The sequence below is a fragment of the Podarcis pityusensis genome (assembly GCF_964106645.2).
Source record: "Podarcis pityusensis genome assembly, chromosome: 5".
In the NCBI taxonomy this organism is placed as follows: Eukaryota; Metazoa; Chordata; class Lepidosauria; order Squamata; family Lacertidae; genus Podarcis; species Podarcis pityusensis.
The window spans coordinates 28,510,373-28,535,373 of record NC_138032.1 but is presented as its reverse complement, the minus strand read 5'-3'; the positions used below and the strand labels follow the sequence as shown (position 1 = coordinate 28,535,373).

Sequence of the window (25,001 nt, the reverse complement as noted above, 5' to 3'; positions counted from 1 at the left end):
GTTTATCTGTTTTCCAAATTTATATTCTGACTTTCTAAACACGCGGACAAATATACCTCAACTCAAGGCAGTTGACGGCATGCATATTATGAAAACAATAAGCTAAACGCATGAATAATCTATTAAGATGCTAAAAGTAGACAAACAACAGAGAGAAAGGCAGCAAATAATAAGTCCTGAAAAATGCCCGCCGAAAAGGAAAAGCATTGACTACCAGCTGAAAGGAGAGCAGCAAAGGGTTGTGGACAATTTCTTTTGGAAGGGTGTTCTATTGCCTTGGCAGCACCAGAAAAGTTCCTGCCCACTATCCCCAACAACCATGTATGCTTAGCTGTTATAGAGAGTCACTCCACAACTTGGTTTGCACACACACACACACACACACACACACACACACTCACACATGGAAACCCTAATCAGGCACAGGGATCCTGTGGCCCTACAGATGCCATTGGACTACAGTTCCCATCAACCCTAGCCAGTATGGCTGATGGTCAGGGGTGATGGAAGTTGTAGTCCCACCAACACCCAGAGAGTTCAAAGTTCCCTGTCCTTGTCCCTGGTCCTGAAAGCACAGTTACTCATATTTTGCAATACAGTGGTACCTCGGGTTACATACGCTTCAGGTTACAGACTCTGCTAACCCAGAAAAATTGCTTCAGGTTAAGAACTTTGCTTCAGGATGAGAACAGAAATTGTGCTCTGGCAGCGCGGCAACAGCAGGAGGCCCCATTAGCTAAAGTGGTGCTTCAGGTTAAGAACAGTTTCAGGTTAAGTACGGACCTCCGGAACGAATTAAGTACTTAACCCGAGGTACCACTGTACTAACAAAAAAGCAAAACTAAAGGGAAGAGTTACTTTGCAGTGCCTTGCTGCATCAAAAATGATTGGAACAATTAGAATACCAGCTGACAGAACATTGCTAATGATGCTAGAACATGACACAGGACCATAGCCTTGTATGGTGGGAAAGGATCTGAAAGTCACTTCACCCAATACCTTTCAGTGAGGCAGGACATTCCACAGCAAAATGGTGTTAAGAGATTATCATATACAACAAAAGAATAAACCAATGATCAGGCAGATCACAGCATGCTAATGAGGAAGCTACAGGAACTTCAAGGGGAGGGGCTTCTGCAGGGCAAAGAAAAAGATGCAAGCCATTCACAATGCAGCAATGGCAACAATTTGTTGCATTTTGGGTTTTGCATTAATCTAGTACTGACTCAAGCCTGTGTAATATGTAACTTATCACATGCACAAAACATGGCCATCTGCATAACTGGTTGCATAGCAGATGGCCAGATTCAACCCTTCTAAGAAGAATCAAGAAAGGGCAACCCCCCCCCCAAAAAACCCTTATATTTCTTTTTAAAAGCTTATTCCCCATCCCACCTCACCCAGCCTTAGTTATGTAACTTTTTGGGATAAACAACACAACATTCCCTTTAAATATACTAAAATATGAGTCAAGTTGGATGGTGCACATCACTGTAACCGTGAGGCTTTACGCTAGGCTAACTTCCAGGAAGTGCTGCTTGTTAGAAATGTAAATGTCAAAGCTATAAAGATACCCCTCAGCTATAAAACACAGCTCTATTTACAACGTGTACTGGACTCGGTACTAAATGAATTGTTCATAAGGACATCCTCTTTTATGGGCTTTTAAAAAGTCTGTTCTCTGTTACTGCTAATCTGTGAAAAACATGCACATGTGACAATTCCAAGGAAACAGTGCAGTGAGCTGTTGGTGAAACAATTAAACTGCCATTAAATAATGGTCCTTTCCAGTATATATATATATCCATTTTAAACACTTTTAACCCATGGTGCCTTTTAACCTGCGGTAGTTTTTAGCAGATTGGTTTGAAATTTGGCACACTGACCAATCTCATCAGGTAAATGATGTATACAAAGTTTCATGTTATTAACTCAACAGGGGGCACTTTCATAAGCAACAGACTTTTGGGGCTTAAAACAGTAGAACCTTGTTATTTGTTACTCATGTTAACTCAAGGTGTGCCTCCTCTTCATATACTTCTTTGTAAAGATAGATGCATGCTACGGATGAAGCTGTGGGGGTTACAGGTGCACCAAAGCTTTGGTCTGTTCTGGTCTGGAAGATCCACTAGTTTGAAAAAGAGATTATTAGTTTCTGTCTTTATATTGGCTCTATATTCAGTTCTACATTTAATCAGTTTGTGTTCTGAACAAATAAGGAAGTCTGCTGATTTTGCTTTCATTTCAGTAACTGCACCAGCTAGTCTGCTCTAAAAGAACATTTCCCTGGACTGGGGACATTATGTCCTTATTTTATTAGATACTGTATCCCTGATCAAGTGGGTAGGTTGGACCTAAATGGAAACAACCTTCTTCCAAAATTCATAAGCAGGAAATTAGGGTGGTGGTGATGGTCTGACAATTTCAGGAGCAAGGGCATTGATGATGATGATGATGATGTTACTTGCTATTTGAAAATTTTGTTGCTGTGGCTGCAGCAAGACTTCTTTAATGCTGTAAGCATTAATCAGGCTAAGTTGAACACTTTGAACACTCCGAAATACTATACAAATGTGAAGCATAATTATGTATGCTTCATTATGTCCCAGGGAAAACATAAATTCATTTCTTGTTTTTTCATCCGGTTTGTTAATCTAGTAAATGCACTGTATGCACACCTAAAACGATATTGAATCAGATACATGAAATTGTGCATTGAAGTGCATTTGTGTACCCATTTCAGCCAATGATCTCCGGTATAAAAGGACAGAAATAGATTCTGTACTTTTATACCGGAGATCATTGGCTGATGACAGCTATAAAGGCTGCTCCAGTGGATGATAGATCCTGTTGAGAGGTTGCTAACCTGTAGTTACTCAGCAGGCCACATTTAAGTGCTTTTCTCTGCTTTTTCTCCTTGCCCTCCCTGTTCAATGTTGTGCCAAGGTACTACTGAATTCTAGAAGTCCTGTTTATGTGATAATCTAGAAATGGGTAACCAAATTACAAATTAAAACCTACTGTTTTCTGTGTGCCAAAACCCAGGAGGACTGCAAAGCTGGTTCAAATGTTAGGAAGTGTTAAAAACTCAGAACAAATGACTTGAAGACCATGGATTTCATCATGGCTGAAATAAGTCCCATTTCAGGTATTCAGAAGGAAAGCAAAGGTCCAAGACATTTACATTTCTGCTTATGTTGCTTCTTTGTAACATTTTGAACCAAATCTTAGTTTACGGAAAGCTGAAAGACATAGCTCCAGGATCTAGAATGCCACTAAAGATAGAATAATTTATTCACGTTATCTGTGTTTTATCTACTAAAATATTGATATCTGAATTGCTGGATACGTATTTCTGTTCAGTGTAAGAAGAAACAGCAAAAAATTTACTGCCAGCAATAAATTTGCTTGCAATATCACATAATATTTTGTCAATTGGCTGCTTAAATAGTATGCAACATGGACTTAACTGTTCAAATTAGTGCAGGGAAGAACTTTCTGAAGATGTCATGGTTTCTTTTAACAGTGGTATTGAGACTTCTCTAGTCCCTCAAGGCTGAGGTTCGGATTCTGAATTAAAACTTACGTCTACTGATAATTTCACTTCTATACTACCCTGAAATATACTGCAATGGTAATTACTGAAATTGGTATCTTGTAAACAGAGATAGAATTAAAAATTTAGGGTGCAATCCTAACCCCACTTACCTTGGAGTAAGCCTAATTGAATTCAATAGGACTTACTTCTGAGTAAACACAGTTAGGACTGCAGTTTTATAGACACAGGGAAATGTGGACTGCCTATTTGACAAATGAATTCCTCAGAAAGGTGGGTAGAGCTAGACATGGAGCTTTGCAGTGGGGAAAAGGAAGGTTTAAGGTGGAAAGCAAAGATAAAGTTGGAGAAGAGTCTAGGGCTTTCTCCCACCCATCTCTTCCATGGTTCAAATCGCCCCCACCTCCTGCTATAGTAATATAGCATCACATTTCTAATGGAGACAGAGGTCTGCATCAGTCATGCCTAGTTAGCCCAGCCTTTGCTGACCTGGTACCCTCCCAGCCAGCTGATGGCCAGTCCTCCAAAACAGTTGGGGGGCACCAAGGTGGCAGAGCCAAATGATGGTGTGCTCACATTGACTGGTACCATGTTACTTTCCTTTGTACCGCATCCAGCTAAGCGGAGCGTTCGCCAACTCATTTTCATATCTCAATTCTGTCGGTTCAGATTGGAAGCAAATTGAATTCATTTGGATACATGGTAGGGGGAGATCACAGCATGATCTTATACTTTAAGGGGGGTGGGGGAAGATAGCTTAGAATAAGAATGATTTCCCAACAGTATCATAACTGAATACTGAGCTTCTCAAAATCATTGCTCCCTTGAGCTCCTTCAGCGTCTGGGCAAACATCTTTTGCAGAAGCTGGAGTCAGCTAAAGGCTAGAAATGAAAATGTTGTTTTGCATTATCTTCCTTTTGGGGAAAGCAAAATCCAACCCCAGGAATCACTCAAGAAAGGCAGAGGGCCAAGTGTTATCAAATTTAGTTTCCAGTGTTTCATTTCCGAAAACGAAGCACAGTTCTTATTTCTGATGTCTCTTAGGATGATGCAAAACGGTGTCTTCAGCAAATTGCTATACTGGAGCCATCTGCTCCCCTAGCCTATAGAACAGCCCCCAATCATTTTGATGGGCATCCAAGTGCTGAGCCACAGACCTGTCAAGTAAAATGAATTGCATTTATGATTTATTGAAATTCATAGGGAAAAGGCAAGAGAGCAGATGTGTGCAGGATCTGCAGTCTTTGATAAATCTTGGCTGTGTAGTGCCTTGATAATTGACACCAAGCCTCCACTTGCCAGATTGCCAGAAGTTAAGTACCACATGCCCTGTGCCAAGCCCCTTTCCTACCTAGGATGCCAGATGCCAAATCTCCTCTCGCTGGTTCTCAAAAACACAAACATGGTCTATTATGTTGTGCTGAGCCTTGGAATGTTTGATGAGGGTAGATGAGTCAGACTCCATTTGGTCCCCTAAGGATGATGACATGACCAGATGCAGGTCAATTCAATTACAAGATGCCTTTAGTGGGTTCAGGCTACTTACTAGGCACACAAAGTCTCCCTAGTTCCAGCACTGGGGAATAAAAGAGACTGAAATGAGGACCAGCCTCTCATACAGCTGGGCTCCTGGAAGAAGCCACGGCTTCCTGGTTGCAGAAACAACAGGATAGCTGTTTCACTGCTCTTTGGCTCTCCTTTCTTTCTCTCTCCTCTCATTACAATTCTCCTCTGCTTCCTCGCACTGTCTGCATCTATGCCTGTTCCTGCATTGTCCATTAGACTGACGAGCCAAATCAAAGCTTCCTCTTCTCTTCTTCAGAGTTCTCTTTTTAAAATTTCATCTTTTGACAATTATTACTGATAATCAACAAAACTCTATTCCAGAAAAAAATTAATATTTCACATCCTAATAATTTGCAAGTAAATGTAAATTAACAGAATATATTTCTTCTAAGAGAATTCTAAACCTACTTGGATTTGTTTTTGCAGGTGGTTAAATATTTTCTTGACAATATGATTTATTTATCGCTCCCCACAACTGATTTCTATATTCACTTGCCATTATTGCTCTTAAACACCGTTATTTTTGCCATTAGAGGCAAATACCAAACTTTATTAAGCCATTTTTTTCCAGGGAGGGAGTAATGCAACTTGTGATGCTATTTTGAGCCAATGCCATCTTTGCAGCTGTTAACAAATAGGAGGAAAGTTACTTATGTTCTTTTTTAGGACAGGTGACATGTAGTTTAGAAATATCAATACTGGATCCAAGAAAACTTCCCATTTTGTTATTATTCTATTAACCACCTTCCAGTATTTTTGTACAAAGCTACATGTCCATCACATATGTTAATATGTTCCATTCTCCTTTTTGCACCTCCAACTTGTTTGTGAATGATTTATTTATCGCTCCAGTAAATTACAGAAGTTAAATTTGTGCCATAACTTTGCACCAATTTTTTTCTTACATCTGTATTCAGTGAAAAATTATGTTTCCCCCTATAATTTAAATCCCATGTTTATGCTACTTCCTGTGTCCTTTCCCTGTTTACAATCATATTTTAACAACAGATGATGTATTTAATATAACTGACATCTGGATTTTTTATGAGTTACCTGGAAAGAGGGTCTGAGTGTTAAACCACTATGAAAATCATAGCCCAATGCGGAGAAAAGGGGTATCTGGCTTTGAGCACACTTAAAAATCTACAGTTCCCAGGCAAAGGCAAATATTGTTCTCTCAGGATGCTAATGTCATCTGAGTTGTCCTTTTAAAGATTTCTCATCTCCTTGGTTTGTGATTAGTGCTGTGGATCTTTTAAACTGGCTGCGAATTTATGTATGTTACTAATTTTAAGCTCTTGGCTACTGTTTTTTATTTTTTACTTTATTATGCCTATTATATCTTTTATTATCTTTTTCCATTGTGAGCCACCTTGAAACATCTGTAAATAAAACAGAATATGAATCTTTGTACATAAAAAATATAAACAAATAAGAAAATGTAAAGGACATAGGTTTGACTAAGGCCATCTACTGAATGCATATGTTGTGGCAAATCTTCTCATCTGATGTTTAAGTAACCCTCAGTAATGTGGAAAGCCACCCAAAATGTTGCTTGCCTGTAGTCTCACAAACTTAATGGAGCTTACTGCTAGGTAAACATGAACAGGACCGCAGCCTTGTTGAGTTGTCTTTGCTTCTCTTGCCTTACCTTTGGTTTCCCATTGACTCTGATCCTAGCTTTCAGCTGCAGGAACCTGCTTTTGCAAAGACTTCCCCACTTAAAGGGAACACTGAACTTTCAGAAAGGCCCTGTCTCCAATCCAGAACAGGACAAATTTGCATTTAAACCCAACAGTCCAAAGTGAAAACTGGGAAGCAGGAAGACAGGCTTTTCTTAACCTGCCGTGTGCAAGTTCCAAAGGTGAAGGTTAGCATACGGGGGTTATGGCTTTTACTGCAGTCTATTTATATCATTGCTTCCTGGCAGATGGAACTGTAACCTTGAGTTACAGGAAGAGAAGGCAGGAAGTCTGTCACAAAAGTAGCTTCATAGTCTTTCCTTTATATAGGTCACCCATTTCAGATAAACAGCTATCTATGCCTCTTAAGTAATAGACACTAGCCAGCTGGCCTGGAGAACAGGATTAAGTTTGTTGCTGAACTCAGATTCTCTCATTCACACTCTACTGAAGGCAACATACTGTGTCTTGGTACCAAATCCATCCATCCAATTAAGCAGCATCACTGGCACATTTTGAGAAGGGCACTTCAAGGACAAAAGCAAGGAGTCACTATGCAAAGAGGTGTAAAAGTTGAAGAGAGCTTGGCAGGGCAACATGTGACTGAAAAGGATTCTTGGGGAAAATATTTACACTGAGTAAAGGATCATGAATAAATGAAGGTAAAGGTAAAGGGACCTCTGACCATTAGGTGCAGTCATGGACGACTCTGGGGTTGTGGCACTCATCTCGCTTTACTGGCCGAGGGAGCCGGCGTACAGCTTCTGGGTCATGTGGCCAGCATGACTAAGCCACTTCTGGCAAACCAGAGCCGCGCACGGAAATGCCGTTTACCTTCCCGCCGGAGCAGTACCTATTTATCTACTTGCACTTTGATGTGCTTTCAAACTGCTAGGTGGGCAGGAGCAGGGACCGAGCTGCTCACCCCGTCACGGGGATTCGAACTGCTGACCATCTGATCAGCAAGCCCTATTTAACTCACAGCGCCAGTTTCAATGGAAGGTACTGCCAAGTAAATGTGCTCATTGTTAGTTAGGTGACCTCTGGAATATCAATCTCATAAAGATGGTGAAAGCAAGTAGGACTGAGTATTGAAAGAGCCATTTTCTGCAAGGAGAAACATCATAATTCCCTTGGACATTCGTTCTAGAATGACCCAGCAAGTCCTTTTTGCCATCCACAATGATGAGCTTTCAGAACAAAGACTGTACAGTCCTTATAAATCAGGTTGCAGTGTGTTTAATGCTCTTTCCTCAATCAACCTTCAACTTGGAAGAAAGAAATAATTTGCCAGAAACTCAGTAGCAGCACACACGTTGAGCCCCTTGCCTCAGGCAGCAGATGGGAAGAGGCACTGGATTAGTGCCACCCCAGGCCCATCCACTTGCTACCACAAGCCTACAGCCTCTCTCACCTGCAAGATGCTCATTACCTGCTACTGTTTTGCTGGCTAGCCGATTGGCTGACTGCTGCTGATCTCTCTGGAAATGCTACTGCCACTTGGAAGCTACAGGAATGTGGTGGCAGCTCACTTCTTGCCTGCCTTGCCTTGATCTCAGGAGGTTCCTTTCTCAGCACGGAACATTTTGGGCGAATTGGACCTGAAGCAGGTCTGTTTGTGTATTGCTCATGATGGCAAATAGTACTAAACTGCCAAACTTTAACCACAAAGGTGTCAGTCACTGCGGGCAGGCACTCTCCAAAGCTACCCTGCCCACGATGTGCTGCTCTGAGAAAGGGCCCTATGTTCTTCCAAATAAGACATGGCTGATAAGACCTCAAAGGCCACAAGGTGGGTGGACTAGAGGAGAAAGTGGGAGCAGTGGGGGAAGGAGGAAGAGGAGATGATGGGAGCCACCCCCACAAGGAGGCAGATGTAGCTGGTCTGCCTCTCCTCAGATGACAAAGCATCTTGTGTTGGCCCTGGCAAAGAAGCTTTGGTATGAGCAAGAGCAGCTAAATTGAACTAAAACCTGCCTTCCTCCATTCCAAAAGAAAATAATTAGTAACAGAGGATTAAAAAAAAAAAGTTTCAATCTGTTCTCTTTATCTCTGCACTTTCAAAACTTGGTAGCAATACAGGAAAAAAAAAGAGATGTTAAAACGAATTTTAAAATGTAAGTGGCTTCACGAAATAAAGCTGTCACGTTTAAAAATAAAAACCATAACCTTGGCAGGCAGAGATGCTGAATAACCTGAAAACTCCTGCTATGTTGGGACACCACAGTGTACAAGCGGAAAAGCAACGATGCATTCATCAACTACATCATACAGTCAATCACCGGAAGTTACAGCATAAAGATGAGCTGCTTTGGTGTGCTATTTTTTAAAACTGCCCTTGGATATCTCTTTGTATTAATAAAAGTTATGCCACAGCAGATAGGCATTGTAGCCATTTGGGCTGGATATTCAATGGCTGGCCCAAGGCATTTTGATGTTCAAGGCAAAAAAATGACAATGTCCTTCACCTTTACTTCTTTTGGAGCTACTAAGCTAGCCTAGCGACCCCCCTCATGCCCCCCTTGCTTGACCTTTTGGATTCTGGAAGCTGACTGACACATATTTGTGGTTACCAGCTCAGCCTTTCTTTGTGATACGTGAGTTCTGGGTGCGAGAGGGTGGTGCTGTTTACACATGCCACAGCCATTTCCAATGCTGTCTTAATCTTGTTCAAACAACGCTTTGAACAAACCCTCGTCTTCCACTCATTCAGGCTAAATGGGAAACTGAAGTTTGTTCCAAAGCTTACATATCAGTTTGAAATCTCCTGTCCTCGTGTGCAAATGCAGAAGGGGGAAAGGGAGCATACTAGCTGGAGACTTACTGTATAATTCATGCATGTATCACTAAAGTATGATTTCATATTGTATAAACTCAAGCGTCTATGTTGGATTGCGCCCACCGGTTTGACCCACTTACTGACATGAACCAGACCTATAGCGAAGGCAGTTAAGCAGCACCACTTTAGACAAACCAGGAATATTGTGAGAAAAACACCTACCTCATTGTTACTATACACTTAAAAAAATAAGTAGCCTAAGTAACAATTTCCCAAAGGTATGCATGGTTGGTTTTATGTAAGATTTGACTTAAAGGTGACTGTTATTTCAGTAACTTCCATCATATATTTTATGTTGGGCTTTGTTCTGCCAGTTCAGGCTAGCCAATTATGCTGCATTACAGTTTTTGACAAAAAACAGTATTCATTTTTTGAAAAGGGAGGAAGAAAAGGTTCTAAAAACTCTGTGCATGACTGTGTTGACAGGTTCAATTATTTAAAAACTCTAAGAATTACCTCCTAAGTTTCCGAAGGAGTCTTAAAACACCAGCCAGCTGTTAACAATGTATTATGGCTTCCATAACATTACTGCCCTACCGGGTGTTACAATTAAATGCTCAAAACAAGTGGTGAGTCATTTTGCGAACTACCTAAATACCTGAATAAAGAAATATACAAATAAATACGCACACAACTTTGGAGATCCATGTGTGAAACGCTTACTTGCCACTTGCAAAAAAAAGGTGACAGAAAAAAATGGTCTGTTAACTTTAGTGACTTAGTTTTATATGTAATAAAAAGAGGTATAAATCTCCTGTCTTGCCTGCTACCTCTGCCTCTGAAGTCTCCCTTCTGCTTCAGATGCCTGAACCATAATCTAATCATCTGAGGCAGTAATTATATATCACAAGCTTGCTTAAATCTAATCATGGGGAAGGTTTTTTACGCTACCTTGCATTTGATTCTTTTACCCACACCGTTCCCTTCTGCCTAGTCTTGCCCTGCTACCCACCCCACATGGGTCCATCAAACCTCTGCCGTTGACAGTTAAATACCTAAAGGGAGTGAACCATTTCAGCAGTCTTCAAACCAGAGATTTCTTGACAAGTCTTCAGGGATTCACATAGGCTTCTACAGCTCCTGTTTCCTCTAATGTGTTTTATTTCCTTGCTAGGATGGCCAGGAGTCTTAATTCACAGAAGGAAGTCCTCTGTTTTGAAGGACTGCATCCAGTTTAAAGATTTTTTTAAAAAACCATTAGAAAGCAGAACAGGAGCCCTGAAGCTGCCCATCACCAGAAGACAGCTGGCAGCAAACTGAGCAAGCAAACAGGTGACTTGGTCATTCTTCCCCGCTATGGTGAGATGCATAGCATTTCTATTTAAATTAAAACAACCCTTTCTAAATCTGCACTAAAACATGTAAATCTCCATATGCAAATTTTATACAAATAGCTGCCCTCTTGTAACTTTTTTTTTTTTTTTTGAGGGCAGATGATGTTTAATTAGCAGAATGAGGACATGGGGCCGCCGCGGCCGCTTGAATGTGGCTAAACCTCACCCTAAGCCAGCCCTATTGGCTGGCTGACTGGCGTGGTGCGGCAGCCGGGAAACTGACACAGGGGGCCAAAAACGCCCCCCTGCCAATGCAGGAACGGCTCCCTCTCACAACACCTCCCCTCTGGTAGGAGGAGAGGCTTTACCAACAACTTCCAGAAATTGAGGCTTATACAGTGCTTTTTTTCTTTAAAATGTTAGGGTCATTTTGACTCAAGAAAATCACCATTTTATAGTTCAAATCTGGAAAAATAAATACAGTAAATGGATAAAAGTACAAAGATTCACAACCAAATAAACACACACCCCAAAAAACTAGTACTAGGGGAAGTGGGCTGGTCTAGAACCTTGGGGGGGGGTTGCTTTGCAGCAAGTTTTTACATGGGAAATGTGGTCTTTTTTAAAGGCACCTCCCTCCTCAATTCCAGTTTGAAATGGTATGCTCCATTCTATGACCTCAAGATTCTGCTTTATGTGAGCCAGCCCTGCTCATGGAGCAGAATGTGCTGTTAGAATACTTAGGTGGCAGAATGGACTGTACCACTTCAGACTGGATGTGAGTTTTCTTCTTGATGGACTAAGGTCCCCCCCCCCTTTCCTTTTTACTTGCAGTGTTTGCTTGTTTGTTTGGAGGAGAAAGGTAGCCAAAATGGCATCTCTCCCTTTCCGCCTGAAGCCATGAACCAAGTCAATGTCAGCAAGTAAAAATGTGTGCATTTATGCATTACATCTTTCAGTTGTCCTGCACCCACTGACGGAACTTATTCAATAGTATACATCCAACTTTTTCTTTTGTGTACTTCCCCCAACTCGGTATTACAACAGCATTTAATACTGGACCTTTTCCTCCCAACAGTACATATTTTGACAGCAAAATATTTCCAATTTGTTTGAAAACTGGATCTTAAAGCTTTGCTGGGATATGCTGAATTTTAAAATTCTGATTTATTTGTTTTGATTTTGGGATTATAAATGAACACCATTGTGATATTAAGGTACAACACATGTGAACTCTGTAATTTAACAGAAATGTATAATGTCCCGTTAATCTTTCAAGGACTCACTGACAGGACACACTACAAGGACCTGTGGACACGTGTTACATTCTAGAAACCTCTTGTCTACTTACTGTATAATTAGTGTGTACTTAAGACTGTCAGATGTAGTACAGAAGTGGTAGTTTAGTGACTAAATTTAAGAATTTTATTATACTCTGTTGGTGCCAATGGGTCTGTCTCAGTCAACTGAGAAAGGTTCGTGATTTGCTAATAGTCACTATTTTTTTCATTTTAACATCACATTTAATCTCTGAAATCTCAATGAGACACGTTGAGACGTGTTCTCAGTGTTACAACCACAACCTTGTAGTATCTGCCTTGTAGATCTGTCTGCCCTTTCTGGTGGTGTTAGGCTTTGCTGAGGTGATAATTATTATTTCCACACTTTGTGCCTATTTTTAAACACATACATACTGTATCAGAGGTCTGTAAAAACAGCAGCTATAAGCATCCTCTGCGAGTCATGAATCATCAACACTTGTCAACCTGCTCACCTGCATTAAAGTCATCAATTCAATTAATTTGACAACTTAAATATATGCTCTTGAAACCTTAAATGCCACTGTATAATTCAGGGAAAGGTTGCCATAGCTGAACTTTAACACCCACATTTTAAAATCAGTCCATTGTTTTAGCACACGCTTCACTTCACTATCATATTATTTATAATTTATCTCACAACAATATCCCTGAGAGTAAAATTTGAATTATAAACCAGGGTAAGGGTTAACTAGACAATTCTCCTAGCTACTAGATCATTTAAGAAATACACACAGCACATGTGATGTCTATTTGATCCATTTATGAGGATTTAATGTTATATACACATGTGTAACATTCCCATCCAGCTATAGCTCATATCAACACCTCACACAAACTGCTTTCTCCACATAGCAGTGGTTATAAATTTGCTTTTTTGGGGGGGGTTAATATGTGTGACTTTAAAAAAGAAACCCTGCACCCCTTTCTACACACCCACATGTTGGAAAGTGTGGCTTGTCTTGTGATATTTTAGTATGCTGAAAGGCATTTAGGCATTACAACACACACACACACACACACACACACACACACACACCCTTACAGTGAGGAGAAGGCATGCAAGGCCCACCCACGATGTCCCCACACATTCAAACTTCTTCCCCAAACTGCTTAGCATGAAGGCCTGAAGCAGGATTCTAACCACATTCACTTGAACCCAGTTAGAACCTTCCATGTGATTCTCTCAACCAAAGGGCCACCTCCAGAAGCTCTGTTTATTCAGCATCCATCCTGATGAGCTTTGCACAAAACTTATGTAGTGGTTAGATTACGCCCAATCTTTATTGAGCATTCATTCTGATTTGCAACAAAGAGCATTGATCCTGATTTGCTTGTGGGGTGTTTACATGTCGTCTTGCTAATCATTCATTCACCTCATACTTTTCAGCGCATTCCCCTGTCACTTTCCTAACCACAAAAAGTCTGTGTTCCTTTTTTAATGTGGATTTCCCCACCCCTGCACTACACTGAAAGAGCAGTTAACCCACTTTAATGATGCATGCCTGCATTTCTAGTGTGCACCTGTATTCCTCCCCTCCACACACACACACACACACACCACACACACACAAACAGCAACAGTGTGCAGGCACTATAATTCAGCTAAACACTGTCAGAATCATCTAGCAGACTTTGTGTTCAGGAGACGAAGGGGCGAGGCCACAGAGATGTTGATGGCAGGCCAGTACCCACTTTCCTAGATCCTCTGCACCAGGGTTTCCCAAACTTGGGTGTCTAGCTGTTTTTGGACTACAGTTCCCATCATCCTTGACCACTGGTCCTGCTAGCTAGAGATGATGGGAGTCGTAGTCCAAAAACAGCTGGAGACCCAAGTTTGGGAAACCCTGCTCTACACCGTTCTTCTTAACACAGTACGTAGAACTATGGAACTTGTTCCTGCAGGAGGCAGGGATGGGCACCAACTTGGGTGGCTTAAAAAGACAACAGGACAAATTCATGGAGGATAAGACTATCAGTGGATACCAGCCCAGGAAGTAATGCTTCTGAATACCAGTTGCTGGAAACTAGGGGTGGAGTGGGGGACAGTGCTCTTGTGCTCAAGTCCTGCTTGCCGGTTTCCTACAGGTTGGCAACCATGAGAACAGGATGCAGGACTAGAAGGGCCACTGGCCTGATCCAGAAGGCTCTTCTTATGTTCAGTGCAGGACCCAAGGCAGCTCACAGCATTAATGGTTGCTAGTTATATGTGGCAGATAAACCATATCAACATTTCTCATATTCCAGAGGATTGTCATCAGGAGACAATGCCTAAACCTTGAGGCGAACTGCAGAGAGCAGCTGAATCACCAGAGGCACAGTACGTCAGCATTTGTACTTCAGGCAAAGTCTGCACCTGTCACACTCAGCTTGACTGAGGAGGTTTTAAAATAGTACCTAATTTTGATGAAAAGTCAGTCATTATATTTAAAAAAAGGAGGGGGGGAGTTTTGACCGCTTAAAAATGAAATAGCTCATAGCATCATGAGATTTGGGAGGCAACAACCTATTTAATTAAATGCATGAAGAGAGCCAAGAAAATGGTGTGAACACAGTACGTACATATACCTATAGGGGTTTAAGAACAATGGAGAAGAAACAACACTGATAAGGTGAGAACGAAAGAGGACGGGAATTCTAAACATTTTGTAACTCCAACAACGAATTACACATCATGATCTCAGCTCAATAGCCCATGATTTACTAGGCTGAAAATCAGCCTGGCAAATCAGCTTTGGGACTACCATGGTCTGGTTATACTTTAAACTACAGTTTCCTGCTGTATCTGAACAGGGAAACTGTGAATTAATCTCAGTTTAATAACCACAATATGGCTTGAACATTCCTATACCACGGACCCTCTTATGGTTAAACTTAAAAATATATGTACATCAAATGTCTACAGAAGTATACAAGTATGCAGAAGTGTTGTATATGGGCACTGCATGTGACCATCTTTTCTTGCTTTAGTAGCTTCAAGTGACTGCTTCCCTTCCCTAACCCTAACATCTGGGACACACCAGATGTTTTAAGATACAATTCCCATCACCCGTGACCATTTGGGCGAGCTGAATTTTTCAACTTCCGAATTCCAAAAATGCTAAAAAGTTTTAACATGACTCGGGAATTCAAAAGGTCAGCATGTCTGACTGACAGCCAGAAGGTTGCAGGTTTGAGCCCACCCAGGGGTAGCTGTGAGCAGAATTGGCTGCACTCCATGGGGTTGGACTCTTGGGATCTCTTCCAAGTCTACAATTCTATGGTTCTATGATCATATGAATGAGGCACAATCTCATGCAAAACTGCCCCCATGCACTGACAGGACTTTGCCATTTTCTCACCACTGCTCACTTATACAGAACCCACATTATCACTGAAACTGTGTCTTTACTCCCATGGCTATATGATATTGTTCATGGGTGACTGAACCCTGAGTTGTAGATAATTGATAGGTAAAAACAGATGACTGTGCCCCATGAGCTGTGTGTAGTCCAGGATAAGAATATAGCTCTTAAGAGAGACTACATAATGCCAAGTAATGCAAGGATGACTTATTTAAGCAAAACATGCCAACAAAGAAATGTACAGAGGCACAATATTTACAGAAAATGAAACCCATCTCACTGGAACATATTCAGACTAATTATTTGGAAGAAATTGATGGAGTGCATCTCATGGTAATTTTCATAGATGCCAAAACCTCGTTGGCAGGGGGAAAACCACACACATAACAGCTACAGAGAATGGAAATGAAAACATTTGGATTAAATGGCCTTTCATTCATCTCATAAAATCATGCTCACGGTGATGGAACTGAAAATATAATGAGGAAACGAGAGACGTTTTGAAGTTTCTCTTGGAAGCACTTCCAGAACCTTGACTTCAGTTATAGGGTTTCAAGACAATACTGTATATTGTGACAGGAAAAGAGCCACTCAAGTGGGATATTTATTATCTTTTGGCACCTTGTTTTGATGTGACCCGTTTTAATTTATTGCAAGTTTCTCCGGTTGTGCAGTCATGTACTTTTACAAGCACAGCTCTGATATGCACGAAGGAGGCTCTGATGCCCCCATGGAATCTTGCACCATGGAACAGCATCTCTGGATCATTTCCCAATATGGAAGTGGAGAGAACACTTGCGTATATAGAGCTTGGAGGTCTAGAGTACTGAGGTCCTCTGAGTGTCCTGCCATAAAAGGAAGCATCTGGAATTCAACAGGAGCATGCTGATATTATTACCCTGTGAACATTAGAAGCACAATTGAAAAGACTTCATAAGAAGCACTAAGGCAGCGTGCCTCGGAAAAACAGATAGCGGTTGGAGTTACACCACCTTTTTTGCCGACATATCTTAGATCGGGTTGGCAGGTCCACATGACTGAGATGAACAGATAGGATCCAGGCCAAGTCTCCTGTCTACTTGTTCTGCCCCCACCATGCCACTGGAATGCCCCATTTTCAGGCTTAAATCCACCAGGCTCAGCTGAAGCAGCTAAGCCAAGATGGGGGAGATATGCTAGCATATTTCCGGCTTAGCTGAGGGTGAGGGACAGCAAAGCTCAGCCAGAGACCCCCTGGATCCTAACCCCACTCATCCCAGTGAATCTCGCAATAGGATTGCTCCCTTATTATTCAGTCTGGAGTCTGCAGCTTGGAACAGAGGCTATAAGCTGGTCACACGGCTGCAACATCTAGCCTACGTTTCGTACTTCTTTGCTAGTTATTTAATTATTTTTATATTCCACTCAATAGGCAGAATCCCCAAGACGTTTAAACACTAAATCATCATCACCATCATCATCACCACAAATAAACTACATGTATCATAGCAACATGCATCTAGGATTCATAATATGCACCTAGATTCATAAATATAGCAGAATGTTGCAACCAAGCCCAGTTAAGACTTCAGGGGGCATTTAAAATGAACCATTTTCTGACTCATGAACATTCTGTGGCATGTGGAATGGTGCCACTCCTGAGAAGGCCCACTTTTTGAATATCATAAGACATTTCCTTATCCTTCTACCTCTAGCTCTGCATAACATCTTGCCTAATACAGAATTCTGCAAAACTCCAAAGCACGCCACTATTTTGACGTTTTGGTTGTTCCTAATAAAGGTATTGCCCTGTTGTGGATTTTGGAGTTATTTCTTAATGAAATTCACAAGACAACAATGTAATAAAAACAAGAATAACTGAGGGATCACCCCCCCTTCCCTGAATTGTTCTATTTACTTCTTAACCTGCTCATTAAATTGCAGCAACCATAGGAATATAAACATTCCTGCTGAGAGCAAAACAGCTTGCTCCTACACTCTTACAAGTAACTTGATGGTATTCTGTTTTCTCTGTTAATAAACGATTTTTAAGTAAGAACAATAGAGTTTACTTATTAAATTGTAAAGATCATTTCCTGCAACATTGCAGATGTTATCTCTAGAACAGGCTTCTCCTCTTCTGCTAGCTAACTAGATGACTTTGCCAGTTTCAGCCGCCTCACCTTATGCTCAACAAATCTGAAAGAGACAATATGTGTGAGAGGTGAGTGCTGCATGAAACGTACCACCTACATGCATTGTTCAGACGGGATAGCTCAGCTGATTAGAGCTTGAGTGCTGATGCTAAGGTTGCAGGTTCGATCCCCATAAGGGACAGCTACATATTTCTGCATTGCAGGGGCTGACTCTATGATTCAAGCAAGTTGGAGAGAACATTATTCATCTCAAATAGCAGGCAATGTAGGGTTGCCATACATCTGGACTTTTCCAGACATATCCGGAATATTGCAGTCGGCAGTAGTGTCTGGGTGGAAATCGGAGAAAAATCTCCAGGAAAATTTGGATGTATAGCAGCCCATGTTGGCAGTGCAGTTTTTGCCATTTTCCCATAAAAATAGTTCAAAATCGGCATTTTTTGTGTGAATTTGCCCAAAAAAGCTCAACAACTTTTCTGCCCGGATTTTTTTCACTGTTTGAAATATGACAACCCTAGGTGATGCCAACTGGTTTGCAAGTTGGCAAGAACAAATGCTCTTTCATTTTTGTTACCATATCCTACGAAGTACATGGAAACTGTCACGCCCTCGTTCCTGCCACCCCTCTCTTGGCATTCTAAAAGCACATGGTCCTTGCTGTCACACTCCTTTCCCCATTCCTCTGCTTAGGGTGATAGCTTAGGGTGATAAAACATGGCAGCTGCAGGGAATAGCTCTCCTTTTGACAGAAGAAGTCTGACAAAGCACTTAACCATTTCCTCCTGACCCAATTAATGTTTGCCCTTTGGGGAGAAAAAAATGTCATGATGCAGATTTCCATGTCCCAGTGGTATAACTTTAGCCAAAACACCTGAAGGACACTGGATTGGGCAAAGGCTATTATTATTATTATTATTATTATTATTATTATTATTATTTATTGCATGTATAGCTCACCCTTCCTCTTGAAGGAGCCCAGGGCAGCAAACGCATCCACAATTCAAAAAAGGCAAGTGCTCTAAATAGTTAAAAGCATTCTGAATGTTTAATCTCTTTGGCCTAGGAAGGTTTTGAAGTTGCTGCCTTAACGCAACACACACCAGATTTGGTCAGATTTCCCACTCTACTCCCTGCCTAAATATTTCAAGAAGCACCACTATGTGTCTTACCACATTTTGGAAAGTGCTCAGAAAAGAATGTAATTGACACTCAGTGCCAATTATTTTTCAAGAGCCTGCAAGAAAAATAATATCCTAGTGGCTTTATAGGCACATTAAAAACTGTCCTTAGTTTAACTACTTGGCTGCATTGCCAAGAGTCCCTTTCTTCAGATTTCATTGCTTCAGAAACAGCTGTAAATGTTTTCTTCTCATTAAGGATTACTCCTTTTTGGTTTCGGTCTAAATTGATTGTCACTTGTGATTTAAACTTAAAGAAAATATGCCAATAAATATTTATGTCATGCAAGCCATCTGCTACCCTTTTGTACAATATGCTAATGATTAGCAAGGCACCATTTCTCTCTACCTGACGTCATCTGGGTCACAGTAAACCCTGGACTCATGATAGCAAGCAATCGTGCCAATGCATAAGCAACATCAAGCTGAAGACTCATTGGGGATTCCGTTTCTAAGGGCTGTGATAGATCACAGGTGCAAAGTAAAGGCAGTATCTTCAAATACCCATCATGCTCCGCATCAACCACCTGGACCTATGGAGCATCATTTACAGCCTTGCCAGTCCCGGGCTATATGCCCAGTTCTTCTAACAGCACTTTTGCAAGTTTCCTATTTATTTATTACTAAGTGGATTTGTCAAAAGTGGTCTCCAAATACACCCTTAACAGGCAAGAGCAAACGAGCAAGAGAACAAACCCAGTAGAATAGCAATTATTGGATGAGCTGGGACATTTCCCCAGTGTACCCCACAATCCTGAACATAGTCAGGCAACAATAAATTAAAACAGATAAAACATAAGCTTCCAGTTCATGAGTTGTCACTTAAGCATGGCAGGAATTGTGCTGCAACAGCCCAAGAGATATCTTTTGTCTGGTAAGCAGGGCAGGTCTATGCAGTGCCAATCTATTTGCTCTCCATAAGCCTTATGAGATGACCATTTGTTTTTAAACAGAAGCCATGATCTGCAGTGAGGAAGGGTAAACACAGCAGTAACTTTAGCTCTGTCCAGACTCAGCAGCAGTTAAGTTGCCTGAGAGGAGAACTAGGTGTCAAACTGCACATTATGCTTACGGCAGCTACATCTCCAACTTTCTTTCTTTATTTACAGGCACAAGGGAAAACCTGATTGTTAATAGTACTGTTCCCATCTATGATACCAGCTAAAAACTGTCCTTTCCCCAGCATTAAAAACTCCCATTGCTCTAGCTGTGTTTTGCGACAGGGAATTTCATTAATGCGGGCAATTTCTGAGCTCTGGGTACAGTACTGCGCCTAAGATTTCAGATTAAAACTGCCACTGCTGGAAGGAAAGGAGGACCTTTTTCTGCCTCCCCACTTCCAGCCACTTTCTGAAGATTGAAGATAGGATCTCATAAGAATATTAGGGGGCGACAGGAGAAGTATTGCTTTTTTTGCAGTCTTCAGATGAGAACTAGACCATGTGAAAAATGAACATAAGATTTTAGCTGCAGTTCATTCATTTTCAGCTTTGTATTCTTGTTGTAAAAAAGTGTGCCTAGACATTCTGTTGTTGTGCCCATAACCTAGGTTTATGGTGCCATTTAGCTCCTAGCTTTCATATTTCAGTTTCTAACATTGCCTTTCTCCTAAACAGCTATGAAGGCTAGTAAAATAACCTCCACTGGGGCCAGTTGGAACCTTTTTACTAACTCACATAGTCTGGGGACAGGAGTTTTATGGAGGTGGGGGGGGGGGAGTCACAGCTGGGAAAGGAATAGCCAAATTTCTGCATTTCATGGTCCCAATAACAACTGAGGCTGTATTTAAACAACACAGATTTAAATCTGTGCAGAAATGAAGAACTTATTTTCCCCACTGCCTGCTATATGTTAAGCATAATGTGCAAAATTTGGTCCTGAACAGCTTGTTTCTTTTCACACTGAATGGTGGGGGGGGGGGGGAGGGAAGCAGGGTATGAAAGCACTATTTGATTACTTATGTATTAGAGTTTGCAATATTTACATTTTAATGCAAACTTCCACAACAAAGATCAGGGATAAATTATTTTCCTCCTCCCTCAAAACAACTCTGTTCAGCAGGCTAGCGAGTAAGTGTGAGAGATTGGGGCAGGAGAATTCACCGGCTGAGCTGTCATTTGAAGTGGAGTCTCCCCCTTCTGAACCTGATATTGTTAACCACCACACCAAGCATATATATATTGGCTTGCATGAGAGAAGCAGGCACAGCAGGTAAACAACACCCTAATCATCTGTTGGGACTGGAGATTATGCATGGGGCCAGGCTGAGCCCTAGCCATGGGCTCTCCTTTACAGACACCCAGGGGAGAATCTTTTGCTGACATGAAGCCACTCCAGCTTTGGGAGGATGGCACCGTGGATGGCCACAACACCGTGGAATGAGACACAGAGAACCTTTGCTAGCGGAAACAACCCAGAATTATACGGAAGCTGTTGCTTGGCCACTTAAGCAGGTAAGAACTGTCTCTAGGCGACGAGTCAGGGAAGCTTTGCACAATTTGGTTATTTTCTCCGTGTTACAGGCAGCAAATGATTAACACAGGCATGTGTGAAGCAGATGGGCTAGTAAACAATTTTGTGATCTAATAATAATAAGGGACATGTGCGACGCTGGAACAGAGAGGACATTGTATCTTGGCTGTATTCCTTCACATTTACTAATGAGAAGGCCACGTGATGACACGCCTTTAAAAGGCCTTGTGTTCACTCATGTACCATATTTGGAAAAGGGCTGTGGCTTGTTACTGCCACGGTTTTAACCTCCAGCTAACTTATTCTTCTTCCTTGGCAGAATATAATTAAGGTGTTTTAAAGACTGAGCTAGGGATTAAACTAAAAATACCTCTCTAGTAATAACAGCTTAGGTTTGGGGAGGAAACAAAGACCCAAGGATGCAAAGCTTTTTTAAAAAATAAAATAAAAAATAAAGGGTAGCTTGACTCATACTCACTGTTGCAAGATAAAGTAACTACACACACCACTAATTCTCAGTTGGCATGCCAAGTACTAGGAACAATGCTTGAAAGCAATGTAAGAACACAAACAGACCTGTGGGATGCACAGCTTGCTTCCACTCCCCATTATAAACAAATTGTTCTTGTTGATTAAAAAGTGGCCAGCAAAATGCATGCCTTATTAAGTTATTCCTACAGTAACCATAGTTGCTACTGGTAGTGGTTCAGAGATAGCATGAACACAGCATTAAAGACAGGGGTGGGAAATGTGTAGCAGTCCAGATACTGCTGGACTACAACTCCCATCATCTCTGCCCATTGGCCATGCTGGCTGGGGTTTAAGGGAGCTGGACTACAACAACATCTGGAGGGCCACAGGTCCCCCATTGCTGCATAAGGAAAGCATCTTTAAACAAGTAATCTGGGAAGAATAAGTACAGTTCTCTTTACCAATATTAATGTTGCAAAGGTATACCTATGGTTGCTTAACTAGCTCTCAAGCCAAATAACCATTCTTCATGTTACAATTTCTCTATACTGGGTTATAAACATGTATCACTCTACAGAGCAAACTCCATTAGAGGAGAAATGTAATATGAAAAGCAGTCCTAAAAGTAACATTTTAAAAGTTGAATGCGGCCAAGATACTATATAAGTTTCATCTTAACAAAAGCCACATTACTGACACTGTTTCGCTTCTACTCTGGGTAGTCTTCTCTCTTGAGATCAATCTCACATGCCACCCCTTCTCCTGCTCTGTAATCCTGTAATTTCATGTAAGCCAGCACTGATAGCAGAAATCAGAAACACGCAGTAGAGTTGCAAAATTTCATTTTTGATTGCCTAAATAGTTGACTGTGTTTTTGCTAATAGGCAGTGGTTTTCAAACAACAAGCCAATACATTTTCAGATTTACGATTTATTCGCTGTTCTGACTGCACATTCCTTCTCCTGCTAGGGTTCGGATCGCTCAAGGACTTACAGAGGCATAGTTCTTCTCCAACTTGTCCTCCACGATGCCAATCCGGCATGGTGTCCTCTGATTCTGGAACCAGTAGTCTGTTGATTCTAGCAGGCTGTTACTGCAGAGAACCTGTGGAAACACAAGATATCATAGTCCTCCTTCCATCAAAGTCATGAAGCCTGGATGCCTGCATCAGTGGAAGTTTTCAAATCAATTTTGCTTTTGAGTCATCAAACAATTTAAAGTGGTAAGTCCCCCCGAAAAGGGATGGGGTGAGGCAGGGCAAGGAGAGAAAATCCAATCCTCTTGCATCTCGGTGACATGACGTGGCAACCCAGCAAAACCTACACCAGGAAAACTGGTGGTGTAAGTCAAACTTTATTTTAAAGGCTCGTTTTCCAAAATTTCACTTTGGAAGCTCAAACCATCATGTAGGTTCTTAACTATGACTAGCACAATTCACGTATCTGAACGCTGCCATTGGGCTCATCTGGATGCAACAATATTTTGGCTTAATAAAACATGGTTTATTCAACTCGGAACAATCATTGTGCCTGCATGCTCCTTCCTTGATCCTTCCCTTCAATTCCTGTACATTGACTTTGACGCCTGAATTGTGATTACCTTAAACTAGAACCTGACACGGGAAACTGTGGTTTAATCTTTGGACTTCAAATTACATTAGGGCATTAGCATGGTTTCAGATTGTAGCGTACAATCCAAGATTAAAACTCAAATTTACATCATTTTTGATGTAATAAAAAATGAAAGTAATCATGATACGAGACCTAAAGCCATGGAAGGAATGAGGGATGGAGAAGAAGGGCGAATGTGCAAGCATAATGTTAAATTCCTAGCTTACTAAACCATGGTTTCATTTGCTTTCAGCTCTATCTTTCTCATGTTTCAGCCTTGCTTATCCATCATCTGGCTAGTGTTCAAAACAAAAACTCATTGTGTCCTCAAGGACTGAACTTCTTGGCGAGGCTTTTGTGAGCACAAACGTGGAGCCTGCCCAAGCTCACTTTCGAACCCAAACTAAGCAAAGAGTGCTCAGTCCCTGTTTATTTAAAGCAAAACTTTTTTTAAATAATGCATTGATACCTTTAAATAATTTTTTTCCAGATCATTATATGTTTCTATGCAAGAGATTTTCTCATTTTGCATTAAAATGGGTTTCCCTCTTTTAAAGCCACGCTTCATTGAAATGCCTCTTTTTAAAAAAACGGTGACATTAGCTCAAAATTGCAGGCAGTGACACCACACATATATTTGGTGCTAAGCATATTGTAATAAAGTATACTTATTATTCTGGGCTCTGATTCTGTAATGTGAATGGGATGCCATTTGCCACCTTTGAAAATAAGCACAATAAATAACACCATATTAAAGTGATTGGAAATGTACATAAAAATTCATATGCATGAACTGTGATGGGAAATGAACTGCACATTATGTGCTAGTAAGATATAAACAATGTGATGCAAGTTCATTCTCTTTAGGGATTTCACTAGTTGAAGGCAATTATACGTTTGAACACTGGAATTCTAAATATGTCTATGCAAAAGCAAATCCTTTTGAATTCAATGGCACTTGCTCCCAGGTAAGTACAGGTAGCATAGCAGCTTCACGGCACATCTTATACATGCCTTTTCAAGAAGTACGTCCCACTGAATAAATTGAACTAATAAGCATGTAATCAATCTGTTTGGCACAAATTATCGGGATGACTCGTGCTTAATACAAATAATACAAGCAAATGGTTCCTGTAAAAAAATTTATTGCTGCAGTGTTTTGGTTACCCAAGAATCCACAACTTGGAGAACGACTTTGCTGTTTGCATAAAGGGATGTAACTGTCTCTCTCTCATGCATTTCACTTTGAGTTTGGAATACAGCGGGGGGCAGGGATTGATTTGAAAGCCTTCCTGAACTATCAATTGGCATGGGAAAATCTGAAATGTATGAAATAATAGTTTGGGGAGAAATCCATGTGCATAGATATAATTAAGAGATTATTATTGTTAGCACCCGTCTGTCTCGAAAGACAATGGGGTGTGCCTCCCGGGGCGAAGTCAAACTGCTGGAGAATCACAGCGCCTGCTGTGGCTGCAGAGACTGGTATCTAGTAAGTTCCTCCTGCATTGTTTTTGCTGCATTAGCAGCATGGTAATTAAGAGATGGATGCAA

The 25,001-nt window shown here is 41.1% G+C and overlaps 1 protein-coding gene across 3 annotated transcripts in view; it reads right to left on the bottom strand.

Annotated features, from left to right (window-relative positions):
• The window catches only part of SPHKAP (SPHK1 interactor, AKAP domain containing), a 79,588-nt gene that overhangs the window by 26,592 nt on the left and 27,995 nt on the right, over positions 1 to 25,001 (bottom strand). For all 3 annotated transcript variants that reach the window (XM_081006852.1, XM_081006854.1, XM_081006853.1), the window contains exon 3: positions 22,831 to 22,941. In XM_081006852.1, coding sequence (XP_080862978.1) covers positions 22,831 to 22,941 — 111 coding nt within the window. The remainder of the gene's footprint in view (positions 1 to 22,830; positions 22,942 to 25,001) is intronic.